The sequence below is a fragment of the Bos taurus genome, chromosome 3 (genome assembly GCF_002263795.3).
Source record: "Bos taurus isolate L1 Dominette 01449 registration number 42190680 breed Hereford chromosome 3, ARS-UCD2.0, whole genome shotgun sequence".
Classification (NCBI taxonomy): Eukaryota; Metazoa; Chordata; class Mammalia; order Artiodactyla; family Bovidae; genus Bos; species Bos taurus.
The window spans coordinates 108379021-108403022 of record NC_037330.1 but is presented as its reverse complement, the minus strand read 5'-3'; the positions used below and the strand labels follow the sequence as shown (position 1 = coordinate 108403022).

The following is a 24002-nucleotide window of genomic DNA, read 5'->3' as shown; positions in this document are numbered from 1 at the left end:
GGTGATGGTCTTTGTTGCTTGGGGGTGGAGCTGGCTTCTGGGTGACGGAAGGTCAGTAGGTGGGCACCCCAGGTCTGCCTCCACACTCGCTCTCTGACCCTTCTCTGAAGGAAGGTTGCTGAGTTCCACGGAAAGCGCTCTGTCCCTTGGGGCAGAAGCATCCTTCCCGAGGCTTGGGTCAGGCCCTGGGAGGAGGTAGCTGTGGACACATGGGCAGGGAGTCAGGAAGCAGCGGTGTAGAGCTTGGAGTCCTGAGCCTACAGAGTGAGGAAGAGGTGCTATTGAGAGGACTGGGAGGTGGGCCAGGCTGTCCCCTTTTCTCTGCCCTGCAACCAGGCTGAGCGTTCAGGAGAGCCTGGGGAGTGGCTGTGGGGCTCAGCTTTGCCCCGTCCTCCCAGATGTTGCCCTGCTCCAGGCGAGGAGCCGAGTAGGAGGCCCTGGGGCGGAACCGTCCTGAAGAGGCCCTGCCAGGGTAACCCCCAAGCAGGAGGTTAGGGGTTCTGGCCCCAAACCCAAGAATAGGCTCTGCCACCACGTCTGTCCCCTGGGTCTCAGTTTCCACGTCTGTGAAGCAGGGATGATGATGCCTGCCTTCCAGTGTTGTGCCTTACATTCACGTTGGCGCTCACTAACAGGCTTCACATGGTGCTCACCTCCTGCTATCATCTCAACCTTCCCTTCTGCCCCTGCGAGGGAGGAGGCCCGGCAGGAGTTTGTTCTTCTTTTTGGTTTTGGGGGTTTTGTTTGTTAGTTTGTTTTTCCAGATAAATGAGGTATAGGGACTTCGCTGGTGGTCCCGTGGCTAAGACGCCACGCTCCCAAGTGCAGGAGGCCCAGGTTCTATCCCTGGGCAGGGAACTAGATCCCACGTGCCACATCTAAGAGCTCACACGCCACAGCTAAAGATCCCGCATGCCGAAATGAAGATCAAAGATCAAGCATGCCACAACTAAGACCCAGCACGGCCAAATACACAAAACGTGTTTCAAAAAGGAGGTATAAATGTTAAATATTTTAAGTGAAAAGCTAGACTTGTCAGATGAGCCCTAAACACGATCAGCAATTGGTAATTATATCTTTGAACGTCTCACAAATTTGTACTTAGAATTTGTGAAACTTTCTTTTTTTTCAGAGAAGATTTGTTTATTTATTTTGGCTGTGCTGGGTCTTCGTGCTGTGTGCAGGCTTTGTCCACTTGCAGCCAGCGGGGGCTGCTCTTTGTTGCCGGGCATGAGCTTCTGGTTGCAGTGGCTTCTCTTGTTGGGGGGAAGAGCTCTGGGTGCACAGGCCCCAGTAGCTGCAGCGCCGTGGACTCAGGAGTTGTGGCTCACAGGTGTAGTCGCTCCTTGGTGTGCGGGATCTTCCTGGACCAGGGATCAAACCCGTGTCCCCTTGCTTTGGCAGGCTTAATCACGACCACCAGAGAAGCCCTGTGAAGCTTTTATACTACTTTTTTTTTTCTTCCCTAGAAATAGCTTTCCCACACAACAACCATGCAGCCTGTTGTAGGAAAGGCGACGCTGGCCATCTCTCTGCTTGTTAGCCCTCCCACCCCACCCCGTTGTTCTTGGCCCTGAACACCCTGTAGAAGCCTGCACTTGAGGCGAGAATCCAGGCATGACATGGGAGTGACTTCAGCAAACATGACTTCCAAGCCCCCACAGAGTGCTCGTCCAGGTAGGTGCCCTGTGCCTGCGATGTCCAGCCACCTCGGGAGGCTGTATCTGCAACCAAGAAAGGTCGTTGCCCTATTTATAAAATAGCTTTCCCAGTCAGGAACTGTATTCCAGATTAAAGGCCCTTTATGAGCCTTTGTGTTTATAGATGGGAAGCTAAAATACCGGACTGTCCAGTTCATTATCAGCCACTGACAAAGCTGTGACTTGCCCAAGGTCCCATGGAGGAAGACAAACCGGGGCAGGGCCTCAGCTTGGGCTCCCCTGGCCCCACAAACCTGAGGAAGGGAGGGAGCTCCAGACGCTAGTTCGCAGTGACTCTCAGGCCCCAAGAGAGACGGAGGTGGCGGGGGTGCCCTCAGCCCTGTGCCTCACAGTCACGCAGGTTTACACCTGCGTGTGCTGGGCTCAGTCGCTCAGTCGTGTCCACCTCTTTGCGACCCCATGGACTGTATGTAGCCCCCCAAGCTCCTCTGTCCACGGGGATTCTCCGAGCAAGAATGCTAGAGTGGGTTGCCATGCCCTCCTCCAGGGGATCTTCCCAACTCAGGGATCAAACCCAGGTCTCCCATATTGCAGGTGGATTCTTGACTGTCTGAGCCACCAGGGAAGCTCAAGAATGCTGTAGTGGATAGTCTATCCTTTCTCCAGGGGATCTTCCCAACCTGAGAATCAACCCAGGGTCTCCTGAATTGCAGATTCTTTACCAGCTGAGCTATGAGGGAAGCCCTTACATCTACATGGTAACTTCTAACGCAAGAGCTGACCTGACACCCTCCCTGCCCAGCAGCTCCACCCAGGCAGCACCCCCAAGCCCGCTGCATACCACAGGGTGGGGTGGGGTGGGGGGTGTGAAGGCCCTGAGGCCCCAAGGGAGGTCTGGAAGGAGAAGTAGGTTGCCTTCACCCCTCTGCCAATCCCACCAGCCTGCATCCATAGACTTGAAGGCGCACACTGGGTGCTTGGCACAGAGCTGAACTCTGGTCATTCACGCCTTCTGCTCTGTAAGGAGCAGGCGGGGGAAGCAGATCTCACAGGCACGTGGGCAGAGGGCAGCAGGTCTGGGTGCTAGTTGACTGTCTAGGGGCCGTATCTGGGGAAGCAGATCTTACAGGCAGGTGGGCAGGGGGCAGGGGACAACAGGTCTGGGTGCTGGCGGACCAACTAGGGGCCATGTCTGGCTTTGCTGTCTCTTTGGCAGGCACAGACAAGGGCAGCAGAGCCCGAGCAGCCAGTGCCAGCTGGGGCCAGCTCTCTGAGGACTGAGTCAGTTCAGTGCCCTGTCATCTGTACTTCCCCAGCAGCCTCGACCTGGCTGGGGCTGTCCAGGGCTTGGAGCCTCCCCTCCAGGCCTCTTTCTCAATCTGGCTTCCAGTCAGAGCTGCTTAGAGGCTGCCAGACCCAATGCCCGGCATGTTTCTTTCCCACGAGTCGGATTTTTAACTGTGAAGTTCTCCCCACCAACTCCCGCCCCACCCGCTGAAACATCTTTGTTCACAAGGCTTCAGCGTCCCCTCCCATGGCAGGGACGCAATGGTCCCTGCTTCTCCCTGGAATTGGCAAGAGGACACCTCAGTCTGAGTGGTAGCAGCTCGGAATAAAGTAGCCCTGGGTCCAGGTCCCCGCCACTGGCTATATGGCTCTGGCCACCTCACTCAGCTTTCTCACAGCCTGGCTTTTCTGGGGCACACACTACAGGGTTGTGAAGTGCGAAAGGAAGACAAAGATCATATGATGTCACTTGCATGCGGAATCTAAAAAAGGGTACAAACGAACTTATTTAGAAAACACAAGTATGAGTCACAGATGTAGACAACAAGCTTAATGGTGAGCCAGGGGAAAGGGGTGGTGGGGAGGGGTAAATTGGGAGGCTAGGGTGACATAGACACTATTATATATAAAACAGATAACTAGTAAGGAGCTACTGTAGAGCGCAGGCAGCACTGCTCAATACTCTGAATGACCTGGATGGGAAGAGAATCTAAAAAAGAGTGTGTGTATGTATAACTGAATCATTTTGCTGTACACCTGAAACCACCACATTGTAAATCAACTATACTCCAATAAAAATTTAAAAAAATAAACACTTGGGGGGAAAAGGTGTGAAGTGCAGGGCGGGAGGGCCAGAACGTGACCCTGAGACAGGAGCTCAAGTCGCTGAGGTGTTGGAGGGATCAAGCTTCGGGCACTGCCCAGCCTCCTCTTTCCTCCTTTTGTTTTCCTGGTTCCAGAGACTGAAAGCCAATGGGGAAAACAGAGCATATGCAAATCCCTGCATTGGGAAATGATCCTGGGGCACTCAAGGAGGAGGGCCTCCTGCCAGCCCTTCCCAGAACCCTACAGGCCCCCCACCCCACCCCACCCGACCCTGGGGCTCTCACCGGCTGGGGCCTGACCCTGAGTCTTCCTGCAAGTTCTGTCCCGTGCACAGGTTAACCACACTCCAGGAGCGCAGGATGACTACGGAAAGCTCGGCCACCCCCTGGCAGAGAACTGGATGAAATTCCCTGCCCACTCTTGTCCCCATTCCACTGAGCCCGCCTGAGAATCCAGCAGTCCCTAAAGACCTGGGGACCTAAACTAGGTACAAATGCCGTCCCCAGCCCCCAGGCTGTGAACCCCCCCAGCAACCCTGGTCTCCTGCAAGGTGGCGTGGGCCGTGGCTGGGAGAGGCCACCAGCCGCCATCGCAGCTGCCCGCCCTCCCCTCCCACCGGTGCTGTTCCGTGCCCTCCCTTCTCCCCTCAAGCCTCCTGAAAAGCCAGGGTTGGGGTCTCCCTTGCCCGCCCCGAAGGAGGCGCTGGGCGGGCCTCTATCTCAGACAGAGAAGCTGGGATTCAGTGAGTCACAAATCTAGAGTTGGGAGGAGGGGGAGGGCCATCAGCCCAAGCTCTGGGCCCAGACGGTCGCCGGGGCCCCACCCCGCAGGAAAGCAGTCCCGGGGTCCCAGCACTTCTGCCTTTGGGGTGCTCCAACCTCTGGTTTATTCATTAATCTATTTTTCCCTATATACATAGTAGAGTGGGTAAAGGGTGGTGAGTAAGAACCTGTTCTGGGGACCTCCTAGTTCATGGAAGGGCGTGGGAGATTTGGCTAAAAGGGACAGGAAGTAGAGCCCTACAATTAAGGAAACTGGAGCCCTGCCAGGCCACGGTATGTAAATCCTTCCGGCTAGTTCCTGGAGCGGGAGGAGGACCCGGCTGTCATTTTAGGGTGCGGCCTCAAAGCCCAGCTCAAGGTCGCTGCTGGTGATCTCAAACGGCTCACTCATTTAAGAAACGGCTGTAAAACTAGGTGGGGGGCGGGGGAGAATTGGGCAACCCACCCACCACACAGAGTTAGGCTTGCTGCTGGGAGGCAGGTCACTGGGACGGGTCTAAAGGCTCCTATCCTGGCTCCTCTCCAGGGAAGAGCCTCGCTAAGGCCAGGGGCGCTGGGGTGCTCCGCCTGCCACCTTCCGGCGCCTCCCGGTATGACAGTCTGGGGAGCAAGGGGCCCCCAGCTAGAGAAAGCCCACAGGCAGCCACGAAGACCCAGCACAGCCAAAAATAAATAATTTGTTTAATTTTTAAAAGAGTATGCTACCCACTTCTGTTACACACGTGAATGTTGCTCATATAAGTACAAGGTTCTTCTGGAAGGACAACTGGGAGCAGAGAGCAGGTGGCCCAACTTTCCATTGACTTCAGTACCATTTGAATACATGTCATTTGAATGTATTACTTATTCAAATTACATATTTTAAAGTATCCTTGGGTAAGGGGCTTCCCTTATAGCTCAGATGGTAAAGAATCCACCTGCAATGTGGGAAACCTGGGTTCAATCCCTCTGTTGGGAAGATCCCCTGGAGGAGGGCATGGCAACCCACTCCAATATTTTTGCCTGGAGAATCCCCACGGACAGAGGAGCCTGGTGGGCTACTGTCCAAGGAGTCACAGAGTAAGACACAACTGAGTGACTAAGTACATCCTTGGGTAGAGAAATAAGTCATGGGGGGTGGGGATGGGAGTCTGAGGAGAGCTGTATTGGCCAGGGGTCTCTCTTTTTTTTTTCTTCCTGTCACTGCATAGCTCATTGGATCTTAGTTCCTCAATCAGGGATTGAACCCAGGTCCACAGCAATGAAAGCTCAAAGTCTTAACCAATGGACCGCCAGGGAATTCCCAGCTATTGTTTATTTTTGTGCATAATCGGTAAAAACCTGGTGCACACTTACCCCCAACACATGTATGTTGTTAAATCATGATAACTGCCATTTTGGAAGATCAAAATGGTTGATTGCTTGTGGTTCAACCCTAATACTTATAAATTATCTTCCAAGTACTAATAAATGAATATTTCCGTATATTCTATAACACAAAGTGAAGAACTAAATAAGACTGAGCCTGAAAGTAACATAAACCAAAGGCTCCCCTGTTCTTCCCAGCCCCCATCACCCTCCTTGGGGACCACACCTTTTGAAATGGGGATCAGAATCAACTTTGTTACAGCTCCTCTCAAGTGGGAGAAAATAGTTACTCCACAGAGGTAGTTTTTCAAAGGGAAAATTGTTTCAAATTATGGAGCTTGCCACTTAATAATTAATTCAGGCTTGATAACATTAATTTAGATTAACACAGGAATAAGGACCCCAACCCCTTCTTCTTATCTCTGCATCTCTAATGCACATGGCCCCTGCAGGCACTGAACAGGAGCCAGCCCAGGAGAAGTAAATGCGTACAAAGTACAATCCAACTCCCTCTCCACACCACGGCCAAACCAGAGCAGCGCCCCGAGTCAGGCTTCCGATGCAAGGCCTTAGTTTTTGTTTATGTAATTGTCCGCACTGGGTCTTAGCTGCAGCGTGCAGTATCTTTAATTGTGGCGTGCGGGATCTAGTTCCCTGACCAGGGATTGAACCTGGGCCCCTGCATTGGGAGCTCGGAGTGTTAGCCACTAGACCACCAGGAAAGTCCCCCTGATGTGAGTTTTTAAGTGTAATGATGCCTTAGTAATTTGGAGTAAGGCTAAGGGGCAGAGGAGTCAGCATAAAAGCAAAAACTAAGTCACAGTGTTTCAAAACAGCATCCTTACTGCTCTCAAGCTTGGGCCCTGTAATCCCGGTTTCAGTTCCCTTACTTACCACATAGCTCAAGACGTCAACATTGCCCTCTTTAGAACACACACTTAGAGGGTGCCCAGATCATCCCAGCACCCAAAGACCACTCTGGGAATCAGAAGTAATGCTAATGCCTGCTTCCTCCTCTTCCATAGTAAGGGATTTTCTTCTAAGTAAAGAGAATAAACTCCATTATCATGAAAACATTTCACCTATTTCCAGATCAATTTCCTACAGCACTCCGAAGGCCCCCAAGATGGGGACAGCAGCTTGGACAGGCAGGGTGCTCCACCCTCACTGGCCCTCGTGACACGTCCCTCGGTCTCTCCCTAGGCCCCCAAATAGCTTCTCAGCTTCTACTCTGTGGATTGTTCCCACTCTCCGTGTTCACCTTTGAGGGTCTGATGGTATTTTTAACACTGAGCTAGTCCTTAGCTCCTGAAAGACAGGCATTTGAGACTCCCTCGAAAGCTTTGTACAGGCACCATCCTCCCAGAATGAGGCATGAAGTGCTTGTGCTTCTCCACGTTTTATTAACTACTGTAAGGAGCAAAGGACATCCTACCCCCATCTTAGAGATGAGAAGGGTAATGACAGGAAACCAAGTACTACTCCAAACACACCAACCTGGTGAAGGCAGCACTTTTTCGGTGGTCCTAGCAGCCATTCCAGGGCAGGGGTCGCCAGTGGGAGTTGCCAGGATGGGAGGATGCAGGCCACCCAGCAGACCAGCTCACCAAGTGTTACACAGGGGAGCTTTGAAGGCAACGGCCACCTCAGTAAACATGTTCCTCCACTCGCATGGTCGCTAAGATCAAAGTCATGACCTTATCCTCTTTTTATATAAAGTCAAGCAAACTTAAACTTAGCCAATAACCAAAGTTACAAATATCACAGGCACAGTAGACAGAGACTTCCTGATGGTTTTTTTTTTTTTTTTTTCCCTAAACCAGGGAGCCTAGACAAACTCTCAGGCTCTTGTATCTTCAGTACGCCTGGCCAACTTACAGAAAAGTTCGGAGGTCTCCTAATCAATGATGAAACTTCACAGAGAAAATATGTATAAAGCTACCCATGTCTCTAATCATGACTTTATATATATACAGAGGTATTCCTATACATAGATATGCTCCTAATAATACACCTTTTTAAAAGTAGGCATTCTATCTCTGGCTCCCCTGGTGGCTCAGATGGTAAAGAATCTGCCTGCAACGTGGGAGAGCTGGAGTGGGAAGATCCTCTGGAGAAGGGAACAGCTACCCACTCCAGTATTCGGGCCTGGAGAATTCCATGGACAGAGGAGCCTGGCAGGCTCCAGTCCATGGTGTTCCAAAGTGTCGGACAGGATTGAGTGACTCACTTATTCTGTCTCTAGCAAATGTAAAGTCATGAGAGTCAAAACTATCTTCAGGCTTGCTGCGTGCTGTCCTCCGGGTTAAGGAAACCACAGAGATCCCATCTTTTCCTCCTAGGAAAGGAGAAACAGGAGAAAAAAAAAAAGGATACAGAAAGTTTCTGGTTTCCATTGTCTTTAGCTTAGTGGGGTTTATCTGTGTCTTTTGGAAAATCTATACATAAGAAACTATTTCCTAAAAAAATCCCTGAAGTTCTACTACCAAAGACATAAGCAAAGACATCTAAATAGCCACAGAGTCAAAAAAGGAAAGTTTATTTGAGAACAAGAGTGAAAGCTTCCGCACACATTTGACAAGGTAGATGTGTCTTGATAATAGCCGCCATCCACATTTTAACTCTACCAATATTACCACAAATGGGACGTATTTTTTCTAACAAAGATTTAGACGTATGTAAAGGGCTATGACTAAATAGAGTCAAAGGAAAGTTGAGGCCCCACAGCTTATCCCTTAGACATAGGACTTAAATCAAACAATCCAGTCTCCTAATGCAGTGGCTCTCAACTTGACTTCTTATCAGAATGCCAGGGACTCTTGAAAAGAATATCTCCACTATTAGACTATACCCAAGCAAGAGTCTTTACGGGGCGGGTAGGACCCAGGCATTAGCGTTTTTTTAAGCATGCCAGGTGATTCCAACGTGCAGCCAAGGTGGGCGGCCGCTGCTCCAGAGGCAGATAGCAGCCATCAGCAGGTTCCTCGGCCCATCCACTCCGTTAGGGAGGGGCATCTGCTGGTGTTGTGGCCTCTCCACAAACCTGTCATTTACTCTGCTCTTGAACTCCAGGCGTTACCAGTTTTGGGTACAATTTGGAGCCCTTCCATTTGCCTTAGTGATTTTTACAGCAATATTTAACCAGGCAAATATCATCAAAGAGAGAAAAGTTGGAAAGAGAAATTTCCATAAGGCATGATATGAATAAATAAGTGAAAAAACAAAAAACAATCTCAGGTTTAAAAGTAAAGCATGACACAAAATTCTGTAAAGCAATTATCCTTCAATTAAAATTTTTTTTAAAAAAGTAAAGCATGAGAAGTCAAAGCCTGTGAAATTTTATTTATACAAAAGAATAAAAATATTTTAAAAGGGTTGATTTAAACTTATGTTTTTCAGTTTTTCTTGTTCCTTGAACATGAAACTGCTTTCAACTCAGAAAGATTTAAGGTAGGTAATTATTAAATAAACACCCTTTACCTTCCCTCGGCAGAAAAACAAAAAGCCAAGCCCCATTCTATTTATGGTAAACCAGATTATATTCAGTTAAGAATATTGGCAACTGCACAAAACAGATTATCAGATATGTCAGCAGGAAGGTATGAGCTGTACAATGGCATTACAAAAAGTCCCCAAAGAAAATAAGATGGTAAAAACAATAATAGAAAAATGGTAAAACACAAACAAAATAAGAAAACGTCAGATATTTACAGCCTCCCTCTGAAATGTGACCTGTGTTCTACATTCAGCATAAAACAAACCCAGAGAACATTTCTCCATGCGCATGACAGATGAAGCTGGTGCCAGCCAGTTCGGGGCTGGGGGGAGACATTCCTTCCGAGAAGGGAGGAATGAACAGTTAGCAACTTGGGAGTATAACTGTGTCGTGTGGTTTCCTGCAGTTCTGTTACTAAAAATGACACAAAGTAAATGACCCAATGCGGTCTTATGGAAATGACTTGTTTGTCACCACATTTCAGAACAAACAACTCAGAGTCACAGGCACTGGGGCCTGGGAAAGCAGAGGTGGATGGCCACACACGCAGGTGAAGGATGCTCATCTTCGTGAGGTCGGAGGAGGGAAGCAGGGCTCTACAGCCTGGAAGCATCTGCACTAATGAGTCTTCTAATAGTCCTGAAGAGAGAAAAACAAAAGTCCCAATTTACCCTCAGCAGAACATTGATAAATTCTCATCAACAACCCTGCCAGGAGACTGTTCTGTAATCAAGATTCTGTTTCAAATGCAATGGACATTTCACATCTGAAAGTGGCCTGTCTTCTGAGTCCCACAAAGGGACAGAAGTATCAACTCTTCCTTATCAGACCTGAGAACTCACCAGGCAGAGGCATGGCGGGGGGTGGGGTGGATGAGGATATGAGAAAGAGTAGTATGAACAGTTGATTATTTAATCAAATGTAGTTTTTCTTCACTTAAAAATATGTGACCCTTTCTCTCTCCAAAACATAACAGAAGAACATCAATCTAAAAGTTGAACTGTGTCCAGATGGACACCCCAGACTTTAAAACAAGAACTGTGACCCCAGATTAGGAACATTCAAGAAGGCAAATACATCTTTCTAACCATTTTCAAAATTTACCAGCCTCTATGAAATGGTCTGGCTGATACTTACAGCTCGTGGTTTTTTGTTTAACTTCAGATCAATCCTGTGATGGGAAAGATAAAAGAGATATTTGCATTTTAATTTACAGAAAAAGGGTCCAAGAACCAGCTACTGCATAGGGCACAAGCTATAACAAAGACTATTTGGTTAAGTAAAACCCACATTCTTCATTAGACTAAGTCACATTTAGTTGTTTACCCAGATATTACTGAGCAAGTATTGATTAAAAACATGAGCAGATACTCTTGCCACAAGGTAAACTTAGATGACTCAAAAAGAAACAGACAACAGCCATTATGAAAGCCATACAATTTTTAGAAATTATTCCAAAATGACACGTTAAAGGGCTTGGATTAAGAGGACATGCTCTACGTTAATATACTAGTTCTGCAACTACATCGCTGTCTGAGACACAGAGTAATTCAGAACAGAAAAGAGACTAGGAGTTTGTATTTCTGGATGTGAAACACAAAAGCAATTAAACACATTTCAATTTTTAAATCTTCCCACAGCAAAATATCAAGATCTTAAACTATTAACCTCCTTATGAAGCAAAGCCGGGACATCAATTTAAATATGATTAAAGTAAAGGTTATCTTATTTTTCAAGAAATCGAAATGCATAAAAGTGAAGTTTACTTAACTTTGCTTAACTTATTAAAAAATGTTACCTCCATCACGTTTTTGTTTTTAAAAAAACTTCCCAGCCTAACCTAATATACATACCTATAATCAAACAGATAAACTAGGGGTTAGAAAGGTCTCAAAAAGGCATACTGGTCTCTACACACTAGACACACAGCACAAAGACTAGTTCAAATCAAACTTACTCAAAGTCATAATCAAACATGCCAGACGGGCTGAGGGCAGCATTTGAAAGGAAGAAAGCAATAGACGTTAATAATGTACTAACTGAATAAATTAGTTGATTAGCCACCCTAGCAAGTTTGTAGAAACAATATCAGTTTTAAGAATCTTAAGCCACAAAGTTTAAAACATCAAAGCACCAAAGATTCTGGGGTTGGGAGACTCCCTTCCTTCAGTGGATTTCATATCAGAAGAAAAGACTATAATAAGAAAAGTTATTTCATTAGAAAACTATAGATACCTACAGGCCTTCTATTAGCTGCTAGATTGAGAGTTAGAAATTTTTAAATATTTAATTGTAATGAAAAATAAACAGGGGATTAGAAGAAACAGAGAAAGAAGGGTTTAGTCACATAATGAAAGGTGCTTTGAAGACAGTACCAACAACTCAGTATAATGTACTTTCGCTAAAATGAAAGATTAAAACATCATAAATTTCTGGAGATAAAAAACATTTTGTAATTTCTAACTCAGGTTTTATATTTGTGTCCAAACACAGTATTACTTTTCCCAGCATTCATGCTAGAAGCCAAGGGTCGAATCAGAGTCTTATTCCGTAAATCATAGAGCCACATTACCCTGCCCCTGAAACGGTGGAAGGCAAGTGAACTGTTTACATCAGCACTACTATTACGGAACACCAAAGTCTGCAGGGAAGCCGCCATCTACAAGCACCCAGGCCACAGGAGTCTAGCTGGGAGAAGCCCACAGGAGCCACTCTGGGCCATCTCTGCTACAGGACCATGGGCTGGGGCAGACCTCCAAAGAAGACATTAATCAGGGGCACGACACCCGTCCTTAGCTGGCTCCAGAACCTTGCAGGCTGTAGACAGATGGTAAAGCAATATGCAAAACGGCTGTTATTTCCTCCTAGCTAATGTTTGCAGGAACAAAGCTAGAATAAAGCTTAACTTCAACATCCTTTATGCAACAGTTTCACTTAAGACATTTGGGAAAAGTATACAGTAAGTGTACACACCAGGAACTGTCAGAAATTTAACTTTCAGTCTAACTTTGATCAGAAACTAAAGAAGTAGACTGTACCTACTTAATGAAAACTTCATAAACTACTAGAATTCTAGAGCTTGGTACAGTAGTAAAAACCTGTCAGAGCAGCTAGAGGTTGTAATTTCAACTTTCTTCTTTAAACACACTGGGATTTACTGTTCCGATATCATGTAAAGCATAAGAATTTAGAATCCTGTGATCAATTTATGAATGCTAAAGATTATTCGATAGATTTTCATATTCTTGAAAAGGTCGAATAAAAGTTATTTCTTTTGCTAAGGTACCTATTTATTTCCACTTTGTTTACTCATCACTAAATAAAGCCTTGCACATGGCGGGTATTCATACCTTTATTGAAGTAATTTACCATTGACTTTTATCGGACAATATGGAGCGTGGAACACTGGAGGAGAAACAATACTGCACTGGGAGCAGAATCACAAACGTGTAGACAAAGCGCTCCCCACCCCCACCCCCATCTGTGGGACCAGCGAAGACACTGGTCAGGGGTGAGGGGGTTGGGCCAGACACAATTCCACACTAAAGATGGCAGGAATCTGAGAAGGTGTGCTAAATGTGTTTTCTCCAGAAAGAAGGGAAATCAATTCCATTCTCTTCCCTTGGGGCAGGTGAGTCGTCCCTAAGGCCCACAGAGAAATCCAGCCAGATACTAAACCAGGGGGATGACAAAAGGATTCTGCTTTCGAAACAAAAAGCCCCACTGTGAAGGCAATAACTACCACCGAAGATCTTTTTAAATCCTAGTATTTTTCTGGAAGGAGTTAGCTCCTAAGGCCAGGAGAAGAAAGGCAGGAAAAGCTATTCCTATGGAAATCTACTAGCAATCCACAAGGAGAAAGTTAAGTTCGATGTCTAATTCCTTTTTATCAGCTGTTTGTATCATTAAGGAAAATAAGGTATAACCTGAAATACACAACAGCTATAGAGAGTCTTATCATATACCAGGAATGGAAAAAGAAATGTCCCAGAAACTTTCAAGGAATTTATCCCCTCCTCTAGATACTCTGAAATAGGAAAATAAATTGTTACATTTAAAATGACACTGAAGTAAACTTAGCGAAAGCAACACAGAGCATAACCTTTTTATCTTGACAATTAAAAAAAAAATACTTTAAAGAGTATGGCTCTCTGCTATTCATGATAAACTGGCATCGGTCCTGTCATAGTAATCAAATAACCTGTAGCCTTACTTAAGAAAAAAAAGGGGGAGACAACACGATGCAATTTTTGCTCTCTCTTACTATGCTTACAAGACTGGCCTGGTGATGTTTGGTTTGCATAAAAATGCTCAGTTGCAGTCCTCAGTCACTATCTGGATACTCCTGCATCTAAAACCACCACCAATGACAAGAAAGACTCTTCAAAGAATTAAAGCCTCAGCTGATGCCAAGGAGGCTTAAACCTGGTAAGAGTTAATTCTGTATCATCCCTGCTTGCCACATCCATTGAGCTAACGACTGTAATGCCCTGGGTGCGTGAGGGCATGTTCTACAGGAGAGCTCAGACCAGAGGCAAGCTGAAAGGCAGGGGACCCCACCCATTCCTTGCACATCCCCTCGCATCTCCTCAGCATGCAGGCTCCTAAGAGGAGCAGGACAAAAGCCAGCCTGTTGGATGTCTGGTTTTCATACCTCCCAGAAGAAGGTTTGAGGCCAGGACAAGATTCCTTCCTGGAAAAACTAAGAATTTCCCTGACTGCAACTGGACGGCTTCAGATTACCTGAGCTAAGAGACCCCGGCACTATCATACAACCCCAAGCAGAGTGAACGCTGAAATCCTCTCTGGGTAACACCTGACCTCTCTGTCCACTGGTGTGATTCCTAGCTCATTAGGCACTACAAAAAAGCACGGTGAACAAACATTATCTAGGAAGGCGCTCTTGTGAATTACAGCCTTTATATTGTTCTCTGGCACTCAAATCAGCAATTTGTGAAGATAAGCAATCACAAACCTTGTATTTAAAAAGTAAAAAGGCACATCAGCTCATTCTCTCCATCCTCCAGGGAATAAGGGTAGGCAGGATCAGGACTAGGAGGCAAAAGACTTAGCTCATCCTGCAGCTCCCCACAGGCTTCCCAGGTGGCGGCAGCGGTAAAGAACCCGTCTACCGATGCAGGAGACACAAGAGACACAGGTTCAATCCCTGGGCCAGGAAGACGCCCTGGAGGAGGGCATGGCAACCCACTCCAGTATTCTTGCCTAGAGAATTCCACGGACAGAGGAGCCTGGGGGGCTGCAGTCCACAGGGTCCCAAAGAGTTGGACATGACTGAAGCGACTGAGCACGCGTGCACACAGCTTGCCACAAGCGAGTGGCACTTTGCCAGTACACAGATTCCGCTTCTAGTTCCCTTTACCTCCTCTGAAAGGATTTCAAATTCATCTGACTAAACAAAAGTTTTATGGTCTGGAAGATCCCCTAGAGAAGGGAATGGCAACCCACTCCAGTATTCTTGCCTGGAGAATTCCATGGACAGAGCAGCCTGGCAGGCTACAGTCCATGGAGTTGCAAAGAGTCAGATACAACTGAGCAACTTTCACTTTTCACACTAGAAGCAGTAAGCAGGATGTCTCCCTTCACAGTTACTCTAATGCCCACCAACTCCTTCCTTAGAGAAAAATTAGCCTGCTTCATTAAGACCAAATGAGTTTCTTCCCATCAGCAACAGAAAGACCACACCAATCCTGAAGAACGTTTATTCCAGTAAAGACCCTTCACGGCAATGGTCAGTGGAAGCTCTAAGTGGCTGGGGACAGGGCAGAAGTGCAGGGGTTGGGGAAGGGTGGTCCCTGCCACTGACCTGTGCCGGTTTTTATTCTTTCGCTTTTTATGGCTGCTGTGATGACTCCCTGTGGAGGTGGAAGAAGCAGCCTTCTGTGGTTTCACTCCCTGCACAGATCCATCCAGATCCTCAGGGTCCTCCTGGTTGGGCTCGTTTTCCTGATTGTGGAAGTCTGGAGAAGTGTCACTTTCCGTCCCACTTCCTGGCTCCCCTGGAGGGAAGAAACACAAGGCCCCCAAAGCATCATCAGTACTGATGGACTGATGGACAGGCAGTTTGTCCATCAGTCCAGAAAAGAATTTTCGAGCACTAAAATATATAGTACTACCCTCAAGGACCATATATTCCAACTGACAGGAAGATCAGTTCAGTTCAGTTCAGTTCAGTCACTCAGTTGTGTCCAACTCTTTGCGACCCCATGAATCGCAGCACGCCAGGCCACCCTGTCCATCACAAACTCCCGGAGTTCATCCAAACTCACGTCCATCGAGTCGGTGATGCCATCCAGCCATCTCATCCTCTTTTGGGCCCCTTTTCCTCCTGCCCCCAATCCCTCCCAGCATCAGAGTCTTTTCCAATGAGTCAACTCTTCACATGAGGTGGCAAAAGATACATACAGTCAAAGCATCAAAGTTACCAGAGTGCTGAAAAACTTGTAATCTGAAACAGTGTAACCAGAGGCAGCAGATTTAAGGACAGCTGAGAGACTGTACCACACAAGATAACCTCGCTACATAGCAGTTACTGAAACACAGAATACACTAATGGGAGTAATAATTACACAAGAAGCATTATCAAAAACAGTATATAAGTCTTCAGGAGGTGAGAGATGACCTTGGGAAAAGATCCTACAGCTGGCCCTGGTTCCTTGCCAAACTACACAGGAATCTTGACTTTCCGTGAAGAAAAAGGGTCAAGGAGGAGAAGAGCTCCACCACCGAAGTTACTCTGAGACGCCTTAAGAATATTATTTTAAAAGTGGTAATAATACCCTTCAGTTGACACATATTCCCAATTTTAAAATATCCCTCAGATACATTAAATAAGCAAATCAAGAACAATTTGTATAAATACATGTTTTTAAGAAAAACTACACATACTTTGGTAAAGGTACACTTTTTCTTCCTGAAAGGAACTCCTTGAAACTTAATATAAAAGGACAGAGGAGGAGAAGACTATCACTTCACTGAACTGAGGAAGAATCCCAAATATGTGTACATTACCTGTTTTTAAAAATTTTCAAAAGGAGTTAGGTGAACAGCAGAACGAAGGATTAGCTTTCTTCTTGTTACGTCTTTGTAATATAAACTTCTAGGAAGAGATTTCAAATTGAGTAGCACAAGGATATTAGAGCTAAAACAAAGAGGTAGTCCCCAAAAAGCAGAAGGGAGAAATCGAAGCAGATCTCAGCAGTGACGAATCCCTGCCTTTGAACACTTTATGAAAACAGAAGAGGGAGCTCTAACACCATTAAGCTAGAAAAAGTATACTAACCAATCCTGTCCTGAAATCAAAGTGGAATTTATAAAAAATCAGCACAAGAACTTCAAAACTTACTACACAAAGCTACAGTAACCAAGACTGTGTGGTATTGGCCTAAGACCAGACATACAGGTCAAGAGAACAGAATTCAGAGTCCAGATATAAATCCTTACATTTGTGGTCAACTGATTTTCAACGAATGACAAGACAATTCAATGAAAAAAGAACAGTCTTTCTGACAAATGGTGTTGAGATAACTGGATATCCACACACAAAAGAATGATGTTGGAACAGTATCTCACACCATATATAAAAATTAACTCAGACTGGACCAGAGACTCAAATGTAGAAGCTGTAAAACTCTTAGAACTCACTGGATTAGGCAATGGTTTCTTAGATAAGACCACAAAACCAAGCATAACAAAAGAAAAAATAAGTAAAGTGAACTATATCATTTATATACAACTCTTGAACTGAAAATCACACCCCAAAAGTAAAAACACAGCCCACAGCAGTGGGGCAGGGGCAAAGTGGGCACACGGGGCCAAGCACATGGTCACACATGGAAACGAAACTGGTAGTGAGCACGCTGCAGTGCACACACACGTCAGAATATGGTGTGTTCATACCATGCTTATAAACCAGTGCCACCTAAACACACACACACACAACCCACAGAACAGGAGAAAATGTATTTGCAAATCATATATCTGATAAAGACTTGTATCTAGAATATATATTAAAGAATTCTTAGAACTCAGGAAGACAAACAAAATTTTAAACATCAGCAATGGATTTGGATAGTTCTCAAAAGAAGATATACAAATGGCCAAGGTGCACAGGAAAGGACGCTCAACATCATCAGTCATTAGGGAAATGCAAAACTAAACTACAAGGAGGTAACCCTTCCGAACACTAGGGTGGCTATAGCAGAAAACAGTAACAGGTGCTGGTGAGCATGTGGAGAAACTGGAACCTTCCAATGGGGCTGATGGGAATGTAAACTTGCACCCTCACCTTGGAAAACACCTCAAAAGGTTAAACACTGAGTTAACAAACCACCAGCAACTTTACACCTGAGAACACATTCAACAGAGATGGTAACACGTTCACACAAAACTGGTCATAAATGTTCGCAGAAGCACGATTCACCGTGGGCGTCCCTGATGGCTCAGTGGGTAAAGAACCCACCTGCAGTGCAGGAGACACAGGAGACATGGGTTCAATCCCTGGGTTGGGAAGATCCTCTGGAGAAGGAAATGGCAACCCACTCCAGTATTCTTGCCTGGGAAATTCCATGGACAGAGGAGCCTGGTGGGCTACAGTCAGTGGGATGATGGACACGACCGAGCAACTAAGCATGCAAAAGTCCGTCAACTGATAAATGCATAAATAAATAAAAATGGTATATCCATACATTTCCAGCAAATTTGGAAAACTCAGCAGTGGTCACAGGACTGGAAAAGGTCAGTTTTCATTCCAATCCCAAAGAAAGGCAATGCCAAAGAATGCTCAAACTACTGCACAATTGCACTCATCTCACACACTAGTAAAGTAATGCTCAAAATTCTCCAAGCCAGGCTTCAGCAATATGTGAACCGTGAACTTCCTGATGTTCAAGCTGGTTTTAGAAAAGGCAGAAAACCAGAGATCAAATTGCCAACATCCGCTGGATCATGGAAAAAGCAAGAGAGTTCCAGAAAAGCATCTATTTCTGCTTTATTGACTATGCCAAAGCCTTTGACTGTGTGGACCACAAGAAACTGTGGAAAATTCTGAAAGAGATGGGAATACCAGACCACCTGATCTGCCTCTTGAGAAATTTGTATGCAGGTCAGGAAGCAACAGTTAGAATTGGACATGGAACAACAGACTGGTTCCAAATAGGAAAAGGAGTTCGTCAAGGCTGTATATGTCACCCTGTTTATTTAATTTATATGCAGAGTACATCATGAGAAACGCTGGGCTGGAAGAAACACAAGATGGAATCAAGATTGCCAGGAGAAATATCAATAACCTCAGATATGCAGATGACACCACGCTTATGGCAGAAAGTGAAGAGGAACTAAAAAGCCTCTTGATGAAAGTGAAAGTGGAGAGTGAAAAAGTTGGCTTAAAGCTCAACATTCAGAAAATGAAGACCATGGCATCCAGTCCCATCACTTCATGGGAAATAGATGGGGAAACAGTGGAAACAGTGTCAGACTTATTTTTCTGGGCTCCAAAATCACTACAGATGGTGATTGCACCCATGAAATTAAAAGACGCTTACTCCGTGGAAGGAAAGTTATGACCAACCTAGACAGCATATTCAAAAGCAGAGACATTACTTTGCCAACAAAGGTTCATCTAGTCAAGACTATGGTTTTTCCTGTGGTCATGTATGGATGTGAGAGTTGGACTGTGAAGAAGGCCGAGCGCCGAAGAATTGATGCTTTTGAACTGTGGTGTTAGAGAAGACTCTTGAGAGTTCCTTGGACTGCAAGGAGATCCAACCAGTCCATTCTGAAGGAGATCAGCCATGGGATTTCTTTGGAAGGAATGATGCTAAAGCTGAAACTCCAGTACTTTGGCCATCTCATGCGAAGAGTTGACTCATTGGAAAAGACTCTGATGCTGGGAGGGATTGGGGGCAGGAGGAGAAGGGGACGACAGAGGATGAGATGGCTGGATGGCATCACTGACTCGATGGCCTTGAGTCTGAGTGAACTCTGGGAGTTGGTGATGGACAGGGAGGCCTGGCGTGCTGCGATTCATGGGGTCGTAAAGAGTCGGACACGACTGAGCGACTGATGTGATCTGATCTGATCTGATCTGATATCCATACAATGGAATACAGGCATACCTTGTGGATTTGGTTCCAGACCACCACAACACAGCAAGCATCAAAATAATGAGAGTTACACAAATTTCTTGGTTTCCCAGTACATGTAAGTTATATTTATACTATACTGTAGTCTATTAAGTGTGCAACAGCATTATGTCTAAAGAAATGTACATGTCTTAATTTAAAAATTAGTCCAGTTCAGTGGCTCAGTCGTGTCCAACTCTTTGCAACCCCATGAACTGCAGCATGCCAGGCTTCCCTGTCCATCACCAACTCCCAGAGCTTGCTCAAACTCATGTCCATCGAGGTGGTGATGCCATCCAACCATCTCATCCTCTGTGGTCCCCTTCTCCTCCCACCTTCAATCTTTCCCAGCATTAGGGTCTTTTCCAATGAGTCAGTTCTTCACATCAGGTGGCCAAAGTATTGGAGCTTCAGCTTCAGCATCAGTCCTTCCAATGAATATTCAGGACTGATTTCCTTTAGGATTGACTGGCTGGATCTCCTTGCAGTTCATGGGACTCTCAAGAGTCTTCTCCAACAGCACAGTTCAAAACCATCAATTCTTCGTTGCTCAGCTTTCTTTATAGTCCAGCCCTCACTGTATAGTCCAACTCCACACATGACTACTGGAAGAACCATAGCTTTGACTAGACGGACCTCTGTTGACAAAGTAATGTCTCTACTTTTTAATATGCTGTCTAGGTTGGTCATACCTTTTCTTCCAAGGAGCAAGCGTCTTTTAATTTCATGGCTGCAGTCACCATCTGTAGGGATTTTGGAGCCCAGAAAACTAGTCTGTCACTGTTTCCCCATCTATTTGCCATGAAGTGATGGGACCAGATGCCATGATCTTAGTTTTCTGAACGTTGAGCTTTAAGCCAACTTTTTCACTCTCCTCTTTCACTTTCAACAAGAGGCTCTTTAGTTCTTCTTCGCTTTCTGCCGTAAGGGTGGTGTCATTTGTGTATCTGAGGTTATTGATATTTCTCCCAGCAATCCTGATTCCAGCTTGTGCTTCATCCAGCCCAGCATTTCTCATGATGTACTCTGCATATAAGTTAAATAAGCAGGGTGACAGTACACAGCCTTGACATACTCCTTTCCTGATTTGGAACCAGTCTGTTTTTCCATGTCCAGTTCTAGCTGTTGCTTCCTGACCTGCATAAAGATTTCTCAGGAGGCAGGTCAGGTGGTCTGGTATTTCCAACTCTTGAAGAATTTTCCACAGTTTGCTGTGATCCACACAGTCCAAGGCTTTGGCGTAGTCAATAAAGCAAAAGTAGATGTTTTTCTGGAACTCTCTTGCTTTTTCCATGATCCAGCAGATGTTGCCAATTTGATATTTTACTACTAAACAATGTTAAACCATCATCTGACCACACAGGGTGGCCACAAATGTTCAACGTGTAAAAAGTGCAGTATCTGCAAAGTGCAATAAAACAAAGTATGCCTGTACTATTCAGCATTAAAGAGATGCAGGACTTCTCTGGTTGATTAAGAATCCACCTGCCAATGCAGGGGGGCACAGGTTGGACCCCTGGTCCGGGAAGATTCCACATGCCATAGGACAACTAAGCCCATGCCGGTACCAAACTACTGAACCCGAGAATCTAGAGCCAGCGTTCCGCAACAAGAGAAGACACCCCAGTGAGAAACCTGTGCACAGCAATGAAGAGTAGCCCCTGCTCACTGCAACTAGAGGAAGCGCGTGCAAACAACAAAGACCCAATGCAGCCCAAACTAAACAAATAAACAAATGCAGTACGAGCAAAGTTATGACCAACCTAGACAGCATACTGAAAAGCAGAGATATTACTTTGCCAACAAAGGTCCATCTAATCAAGGCTATGGTTTTTCCTGTGGTCATATATGGATGTGAGAGTTGGACTGTGAAGAAAGCTGAACGCTGAAGAATTGATGCTTTTGAACTGTGGTGTTGGAGAAGACTGTTGAGAGTCCCTTGGACTGCAAGGAGATCCAACCAGTCTAGTCTAAAGCATATCAGTCCTGGGTGTTCATTGGAAGGACTGATGCTGAAGCTGAAACTCCAGTACTTTGGCCACCTCATGCGAAGAGTTGACTCACTGGAAAAGACCCTGATGCTTGGAGGGATTGGGAGCAGGAGGAGAAGGGGATGACAGAGGGTGAGATGGCTGGATGGCATCACCGACTCGATGGACATGAGTTTGAGTGAACTCCAAGAGTTGGTGATGGACAGGGAGGCCTGGCATGCTGTGATTCATGAGTCGCAAAGAGTCAGACACGACTGAGCGACTGGACTGAACTGAACTGAATACATGCTGTGTTTAGGGGTTTTAAAGTGTAATTACAGTAGAAACGGTCTACCGTTTATATAAGTACCATATGATCCAGTAATCCTACTTATGAGTATTTATCCAAAAGAACTGAATCAGGATCTTGAAGAGGTATCTGTGCTCCCGTGTTCACTGTGGTTCAGTTCAGTCACTCAGTTGTGTCCGACTCTTTGCGACACCATGGACTGCAGCACACCAGGCTTCCCTGTCTATCACCAACTCCTGGAGCTTGCTCATACTCATGTCCATCGAGTCCGTGATGCCATCCAACCATCTCTTCCTCTGTTGTCCCCTTCTTCTCCCACCTTCAATCTTTCCCAGCATCAGGGTCTTTTCCAATGAGTCAGTTCTTCACATCAGGTAGAAAAAGTACTGGAGTTTCAGCTTCAGCATCAGTCCTTCCAATGAATATTCAGGACTGATTTCCTTTAGGATTGACTGGTTGGATCTCCTTGCAGTCCAAGCGACTCTCAAGAGTCTTCTCCAACACCACCGTTCAAAAGCATCAATTCTTTGGTGCTCAGCTTTCTTCATAGTCCAACTCTCACATCCATACATGACTAGTGGAAAAACGATAGGCCTTTGTTGGCAAAGTAATATCTTTGCTTTTTAATATGCCATCTAGGTTGGTCATAGCTTTTCTTCCAAGGAGCAAGTGTCTTTTAATTTCATGGCTGTAGTCACCATCTGCAGTGATTTTGGAGCCCCCAAAAATAAAGTCTGTCACTGTTTCCATTGTTTCCCCATCTATTTGCCATGAAGTAATGGAACCAGGTGCCATGATCTTAGTTTTCTGAATGTTGAGTTTTACAGCTTTTTCACTCTCATTGTGTTCACTGCAGCATCATTCAATAGCCCAGACGTGGATACAACTTAAATGTCCATCAACAGATGACTGGGTAAAGTCAAAACAATGGAATACAGTATTCAGCCTTAAAAAGAAGGAATCCTGTCATATGCCACAACATGGATGAACCTGGAGGAATCACGCTAAATGAAATAAGCCAGTCACAGGAAAGCGAATACTGCATGATTCACTTTTATGAGGAATCCAAAACAGTCAAACCCACAGAGGCAGAGAGCAGAACGGTGGGCACTGGTGGCTGGGGGAGGCGGTGAGTGGGGTGTCCTTCTTTGATGAGAGATCGGCAGTGCGACCCTGCACAGTTAACGACACCACGCTGTGCACTTAAAACATCTGTGGATCTTATGTTTAGTGTTCTCACCACAATTTAAAAATGATCATTAGGAGATACATGGTGAAGGGTACACAAGAAACAGGCGTAGATTTCTGAGACTTTCAGCATGATACAGGGGGTGGAGCTGAGGGCAGGCAGGGTGTGGATGAGACAGGACGAGCCATGGTGTGATGGTCGGGAGGCAGTGTGACAGGTACACAGGCATTCATTATTTTGTCTCTATTTGTGTAGATTGAAAATTTACTCTAATAAAGAGTAATAATAAAATGATCTTTTTCTCTTTTATTTTATCCCAGTGATTTCTCCCAAGGTATGCCTTTAAGAATGGGAATGACAAGATTCTTTTTGGTAAGTCCAGGGTTGTTTCCCAACACCAACAACCAACTCTTTGATTCCCTAGATACCAACAATTCAACTTAATTCTGACCCTAACTACTGAAGTCAGGGCAGACCCGACAGTTTAAGGGTTCAGTCCCATAAGAGTGCTCCCTACTTTGGACACAAGTCCTGGGCCTCCCATTCCTCCAACAGACCAGCTATAAATCCGAGGTCAATGATTCACTAGAATAGCTCACAAAACTCAGGAACACTACTTCCTGTCACTGGTTAATTATAAAGGATACAAGTCAGAAACAGGCCAAAGGACGAGGCACACAGGACCAGGCATGGGAAGGGGCGCAGAGTTCCTTGCCTTGTCTGGGTTGGGAACCTGTCCAGTGTCGCATCGTGTTCACCAACGGTAACTCCATTGTTTAGGGGTTTTCACAAAGGTTTCACTATGCATGGTCAGTCGCTCAGCCATGTCCAATTCTTTGTGACCCCATAGACTGCAGCCCATCAGCCTCCTCTGTTCATGGGATTTTCTAGGCTAGAATACTGGAGTGGGTTGCCATTTCCTTTTCCATTCACTATGCAGGTATGATTAATTAACTCAATCTCCAGTCTCAAACTCAGCCCTCCCTGGAGGTTTCA

General features: G+C 45.7%; 1 protein-coding gene across 3 annotated transcripts in view; it reads right to left on the bottom strand.

Moving 5' to 3' along the window:
* Window positions 1–8425: 8425 nt before the first annotated feature.
* MEAF6 (MYST/Esa1 associated factor 6) overlaps window positions 8426–24002 on the bottom strand; it is a 26484-nt gene continuing 10907 nt past the window's right edge. For 2 of the 3 annotated variants that reach the window (NM_001024572.3, XM_024989643.2), the window contains exons 5-8: window positions 15223–15415; window positions 11356–11385; window positions 10536–10569; window positions 8426–10037 (exon numbers count right to left, since the gene is read on the bottom strand). In NM_001024572.3, the coding sequence (NP_001019743.2) occupies window positions 10029–10037; window positions 10536–10569; window positions 11356–11385; window positions 15223–15415 (266 nt within the window). In that variant the 3' untranslated portion in view covers window positions 8426–10028. The remainder of the gene's footprint in view (window positions 10038–10535; window positions 10570–11355; window positions 11386–15222; window positions 15416–24002) is intronic. The other variant, XM_005204836.5, reaches the window with a different exon arrangement.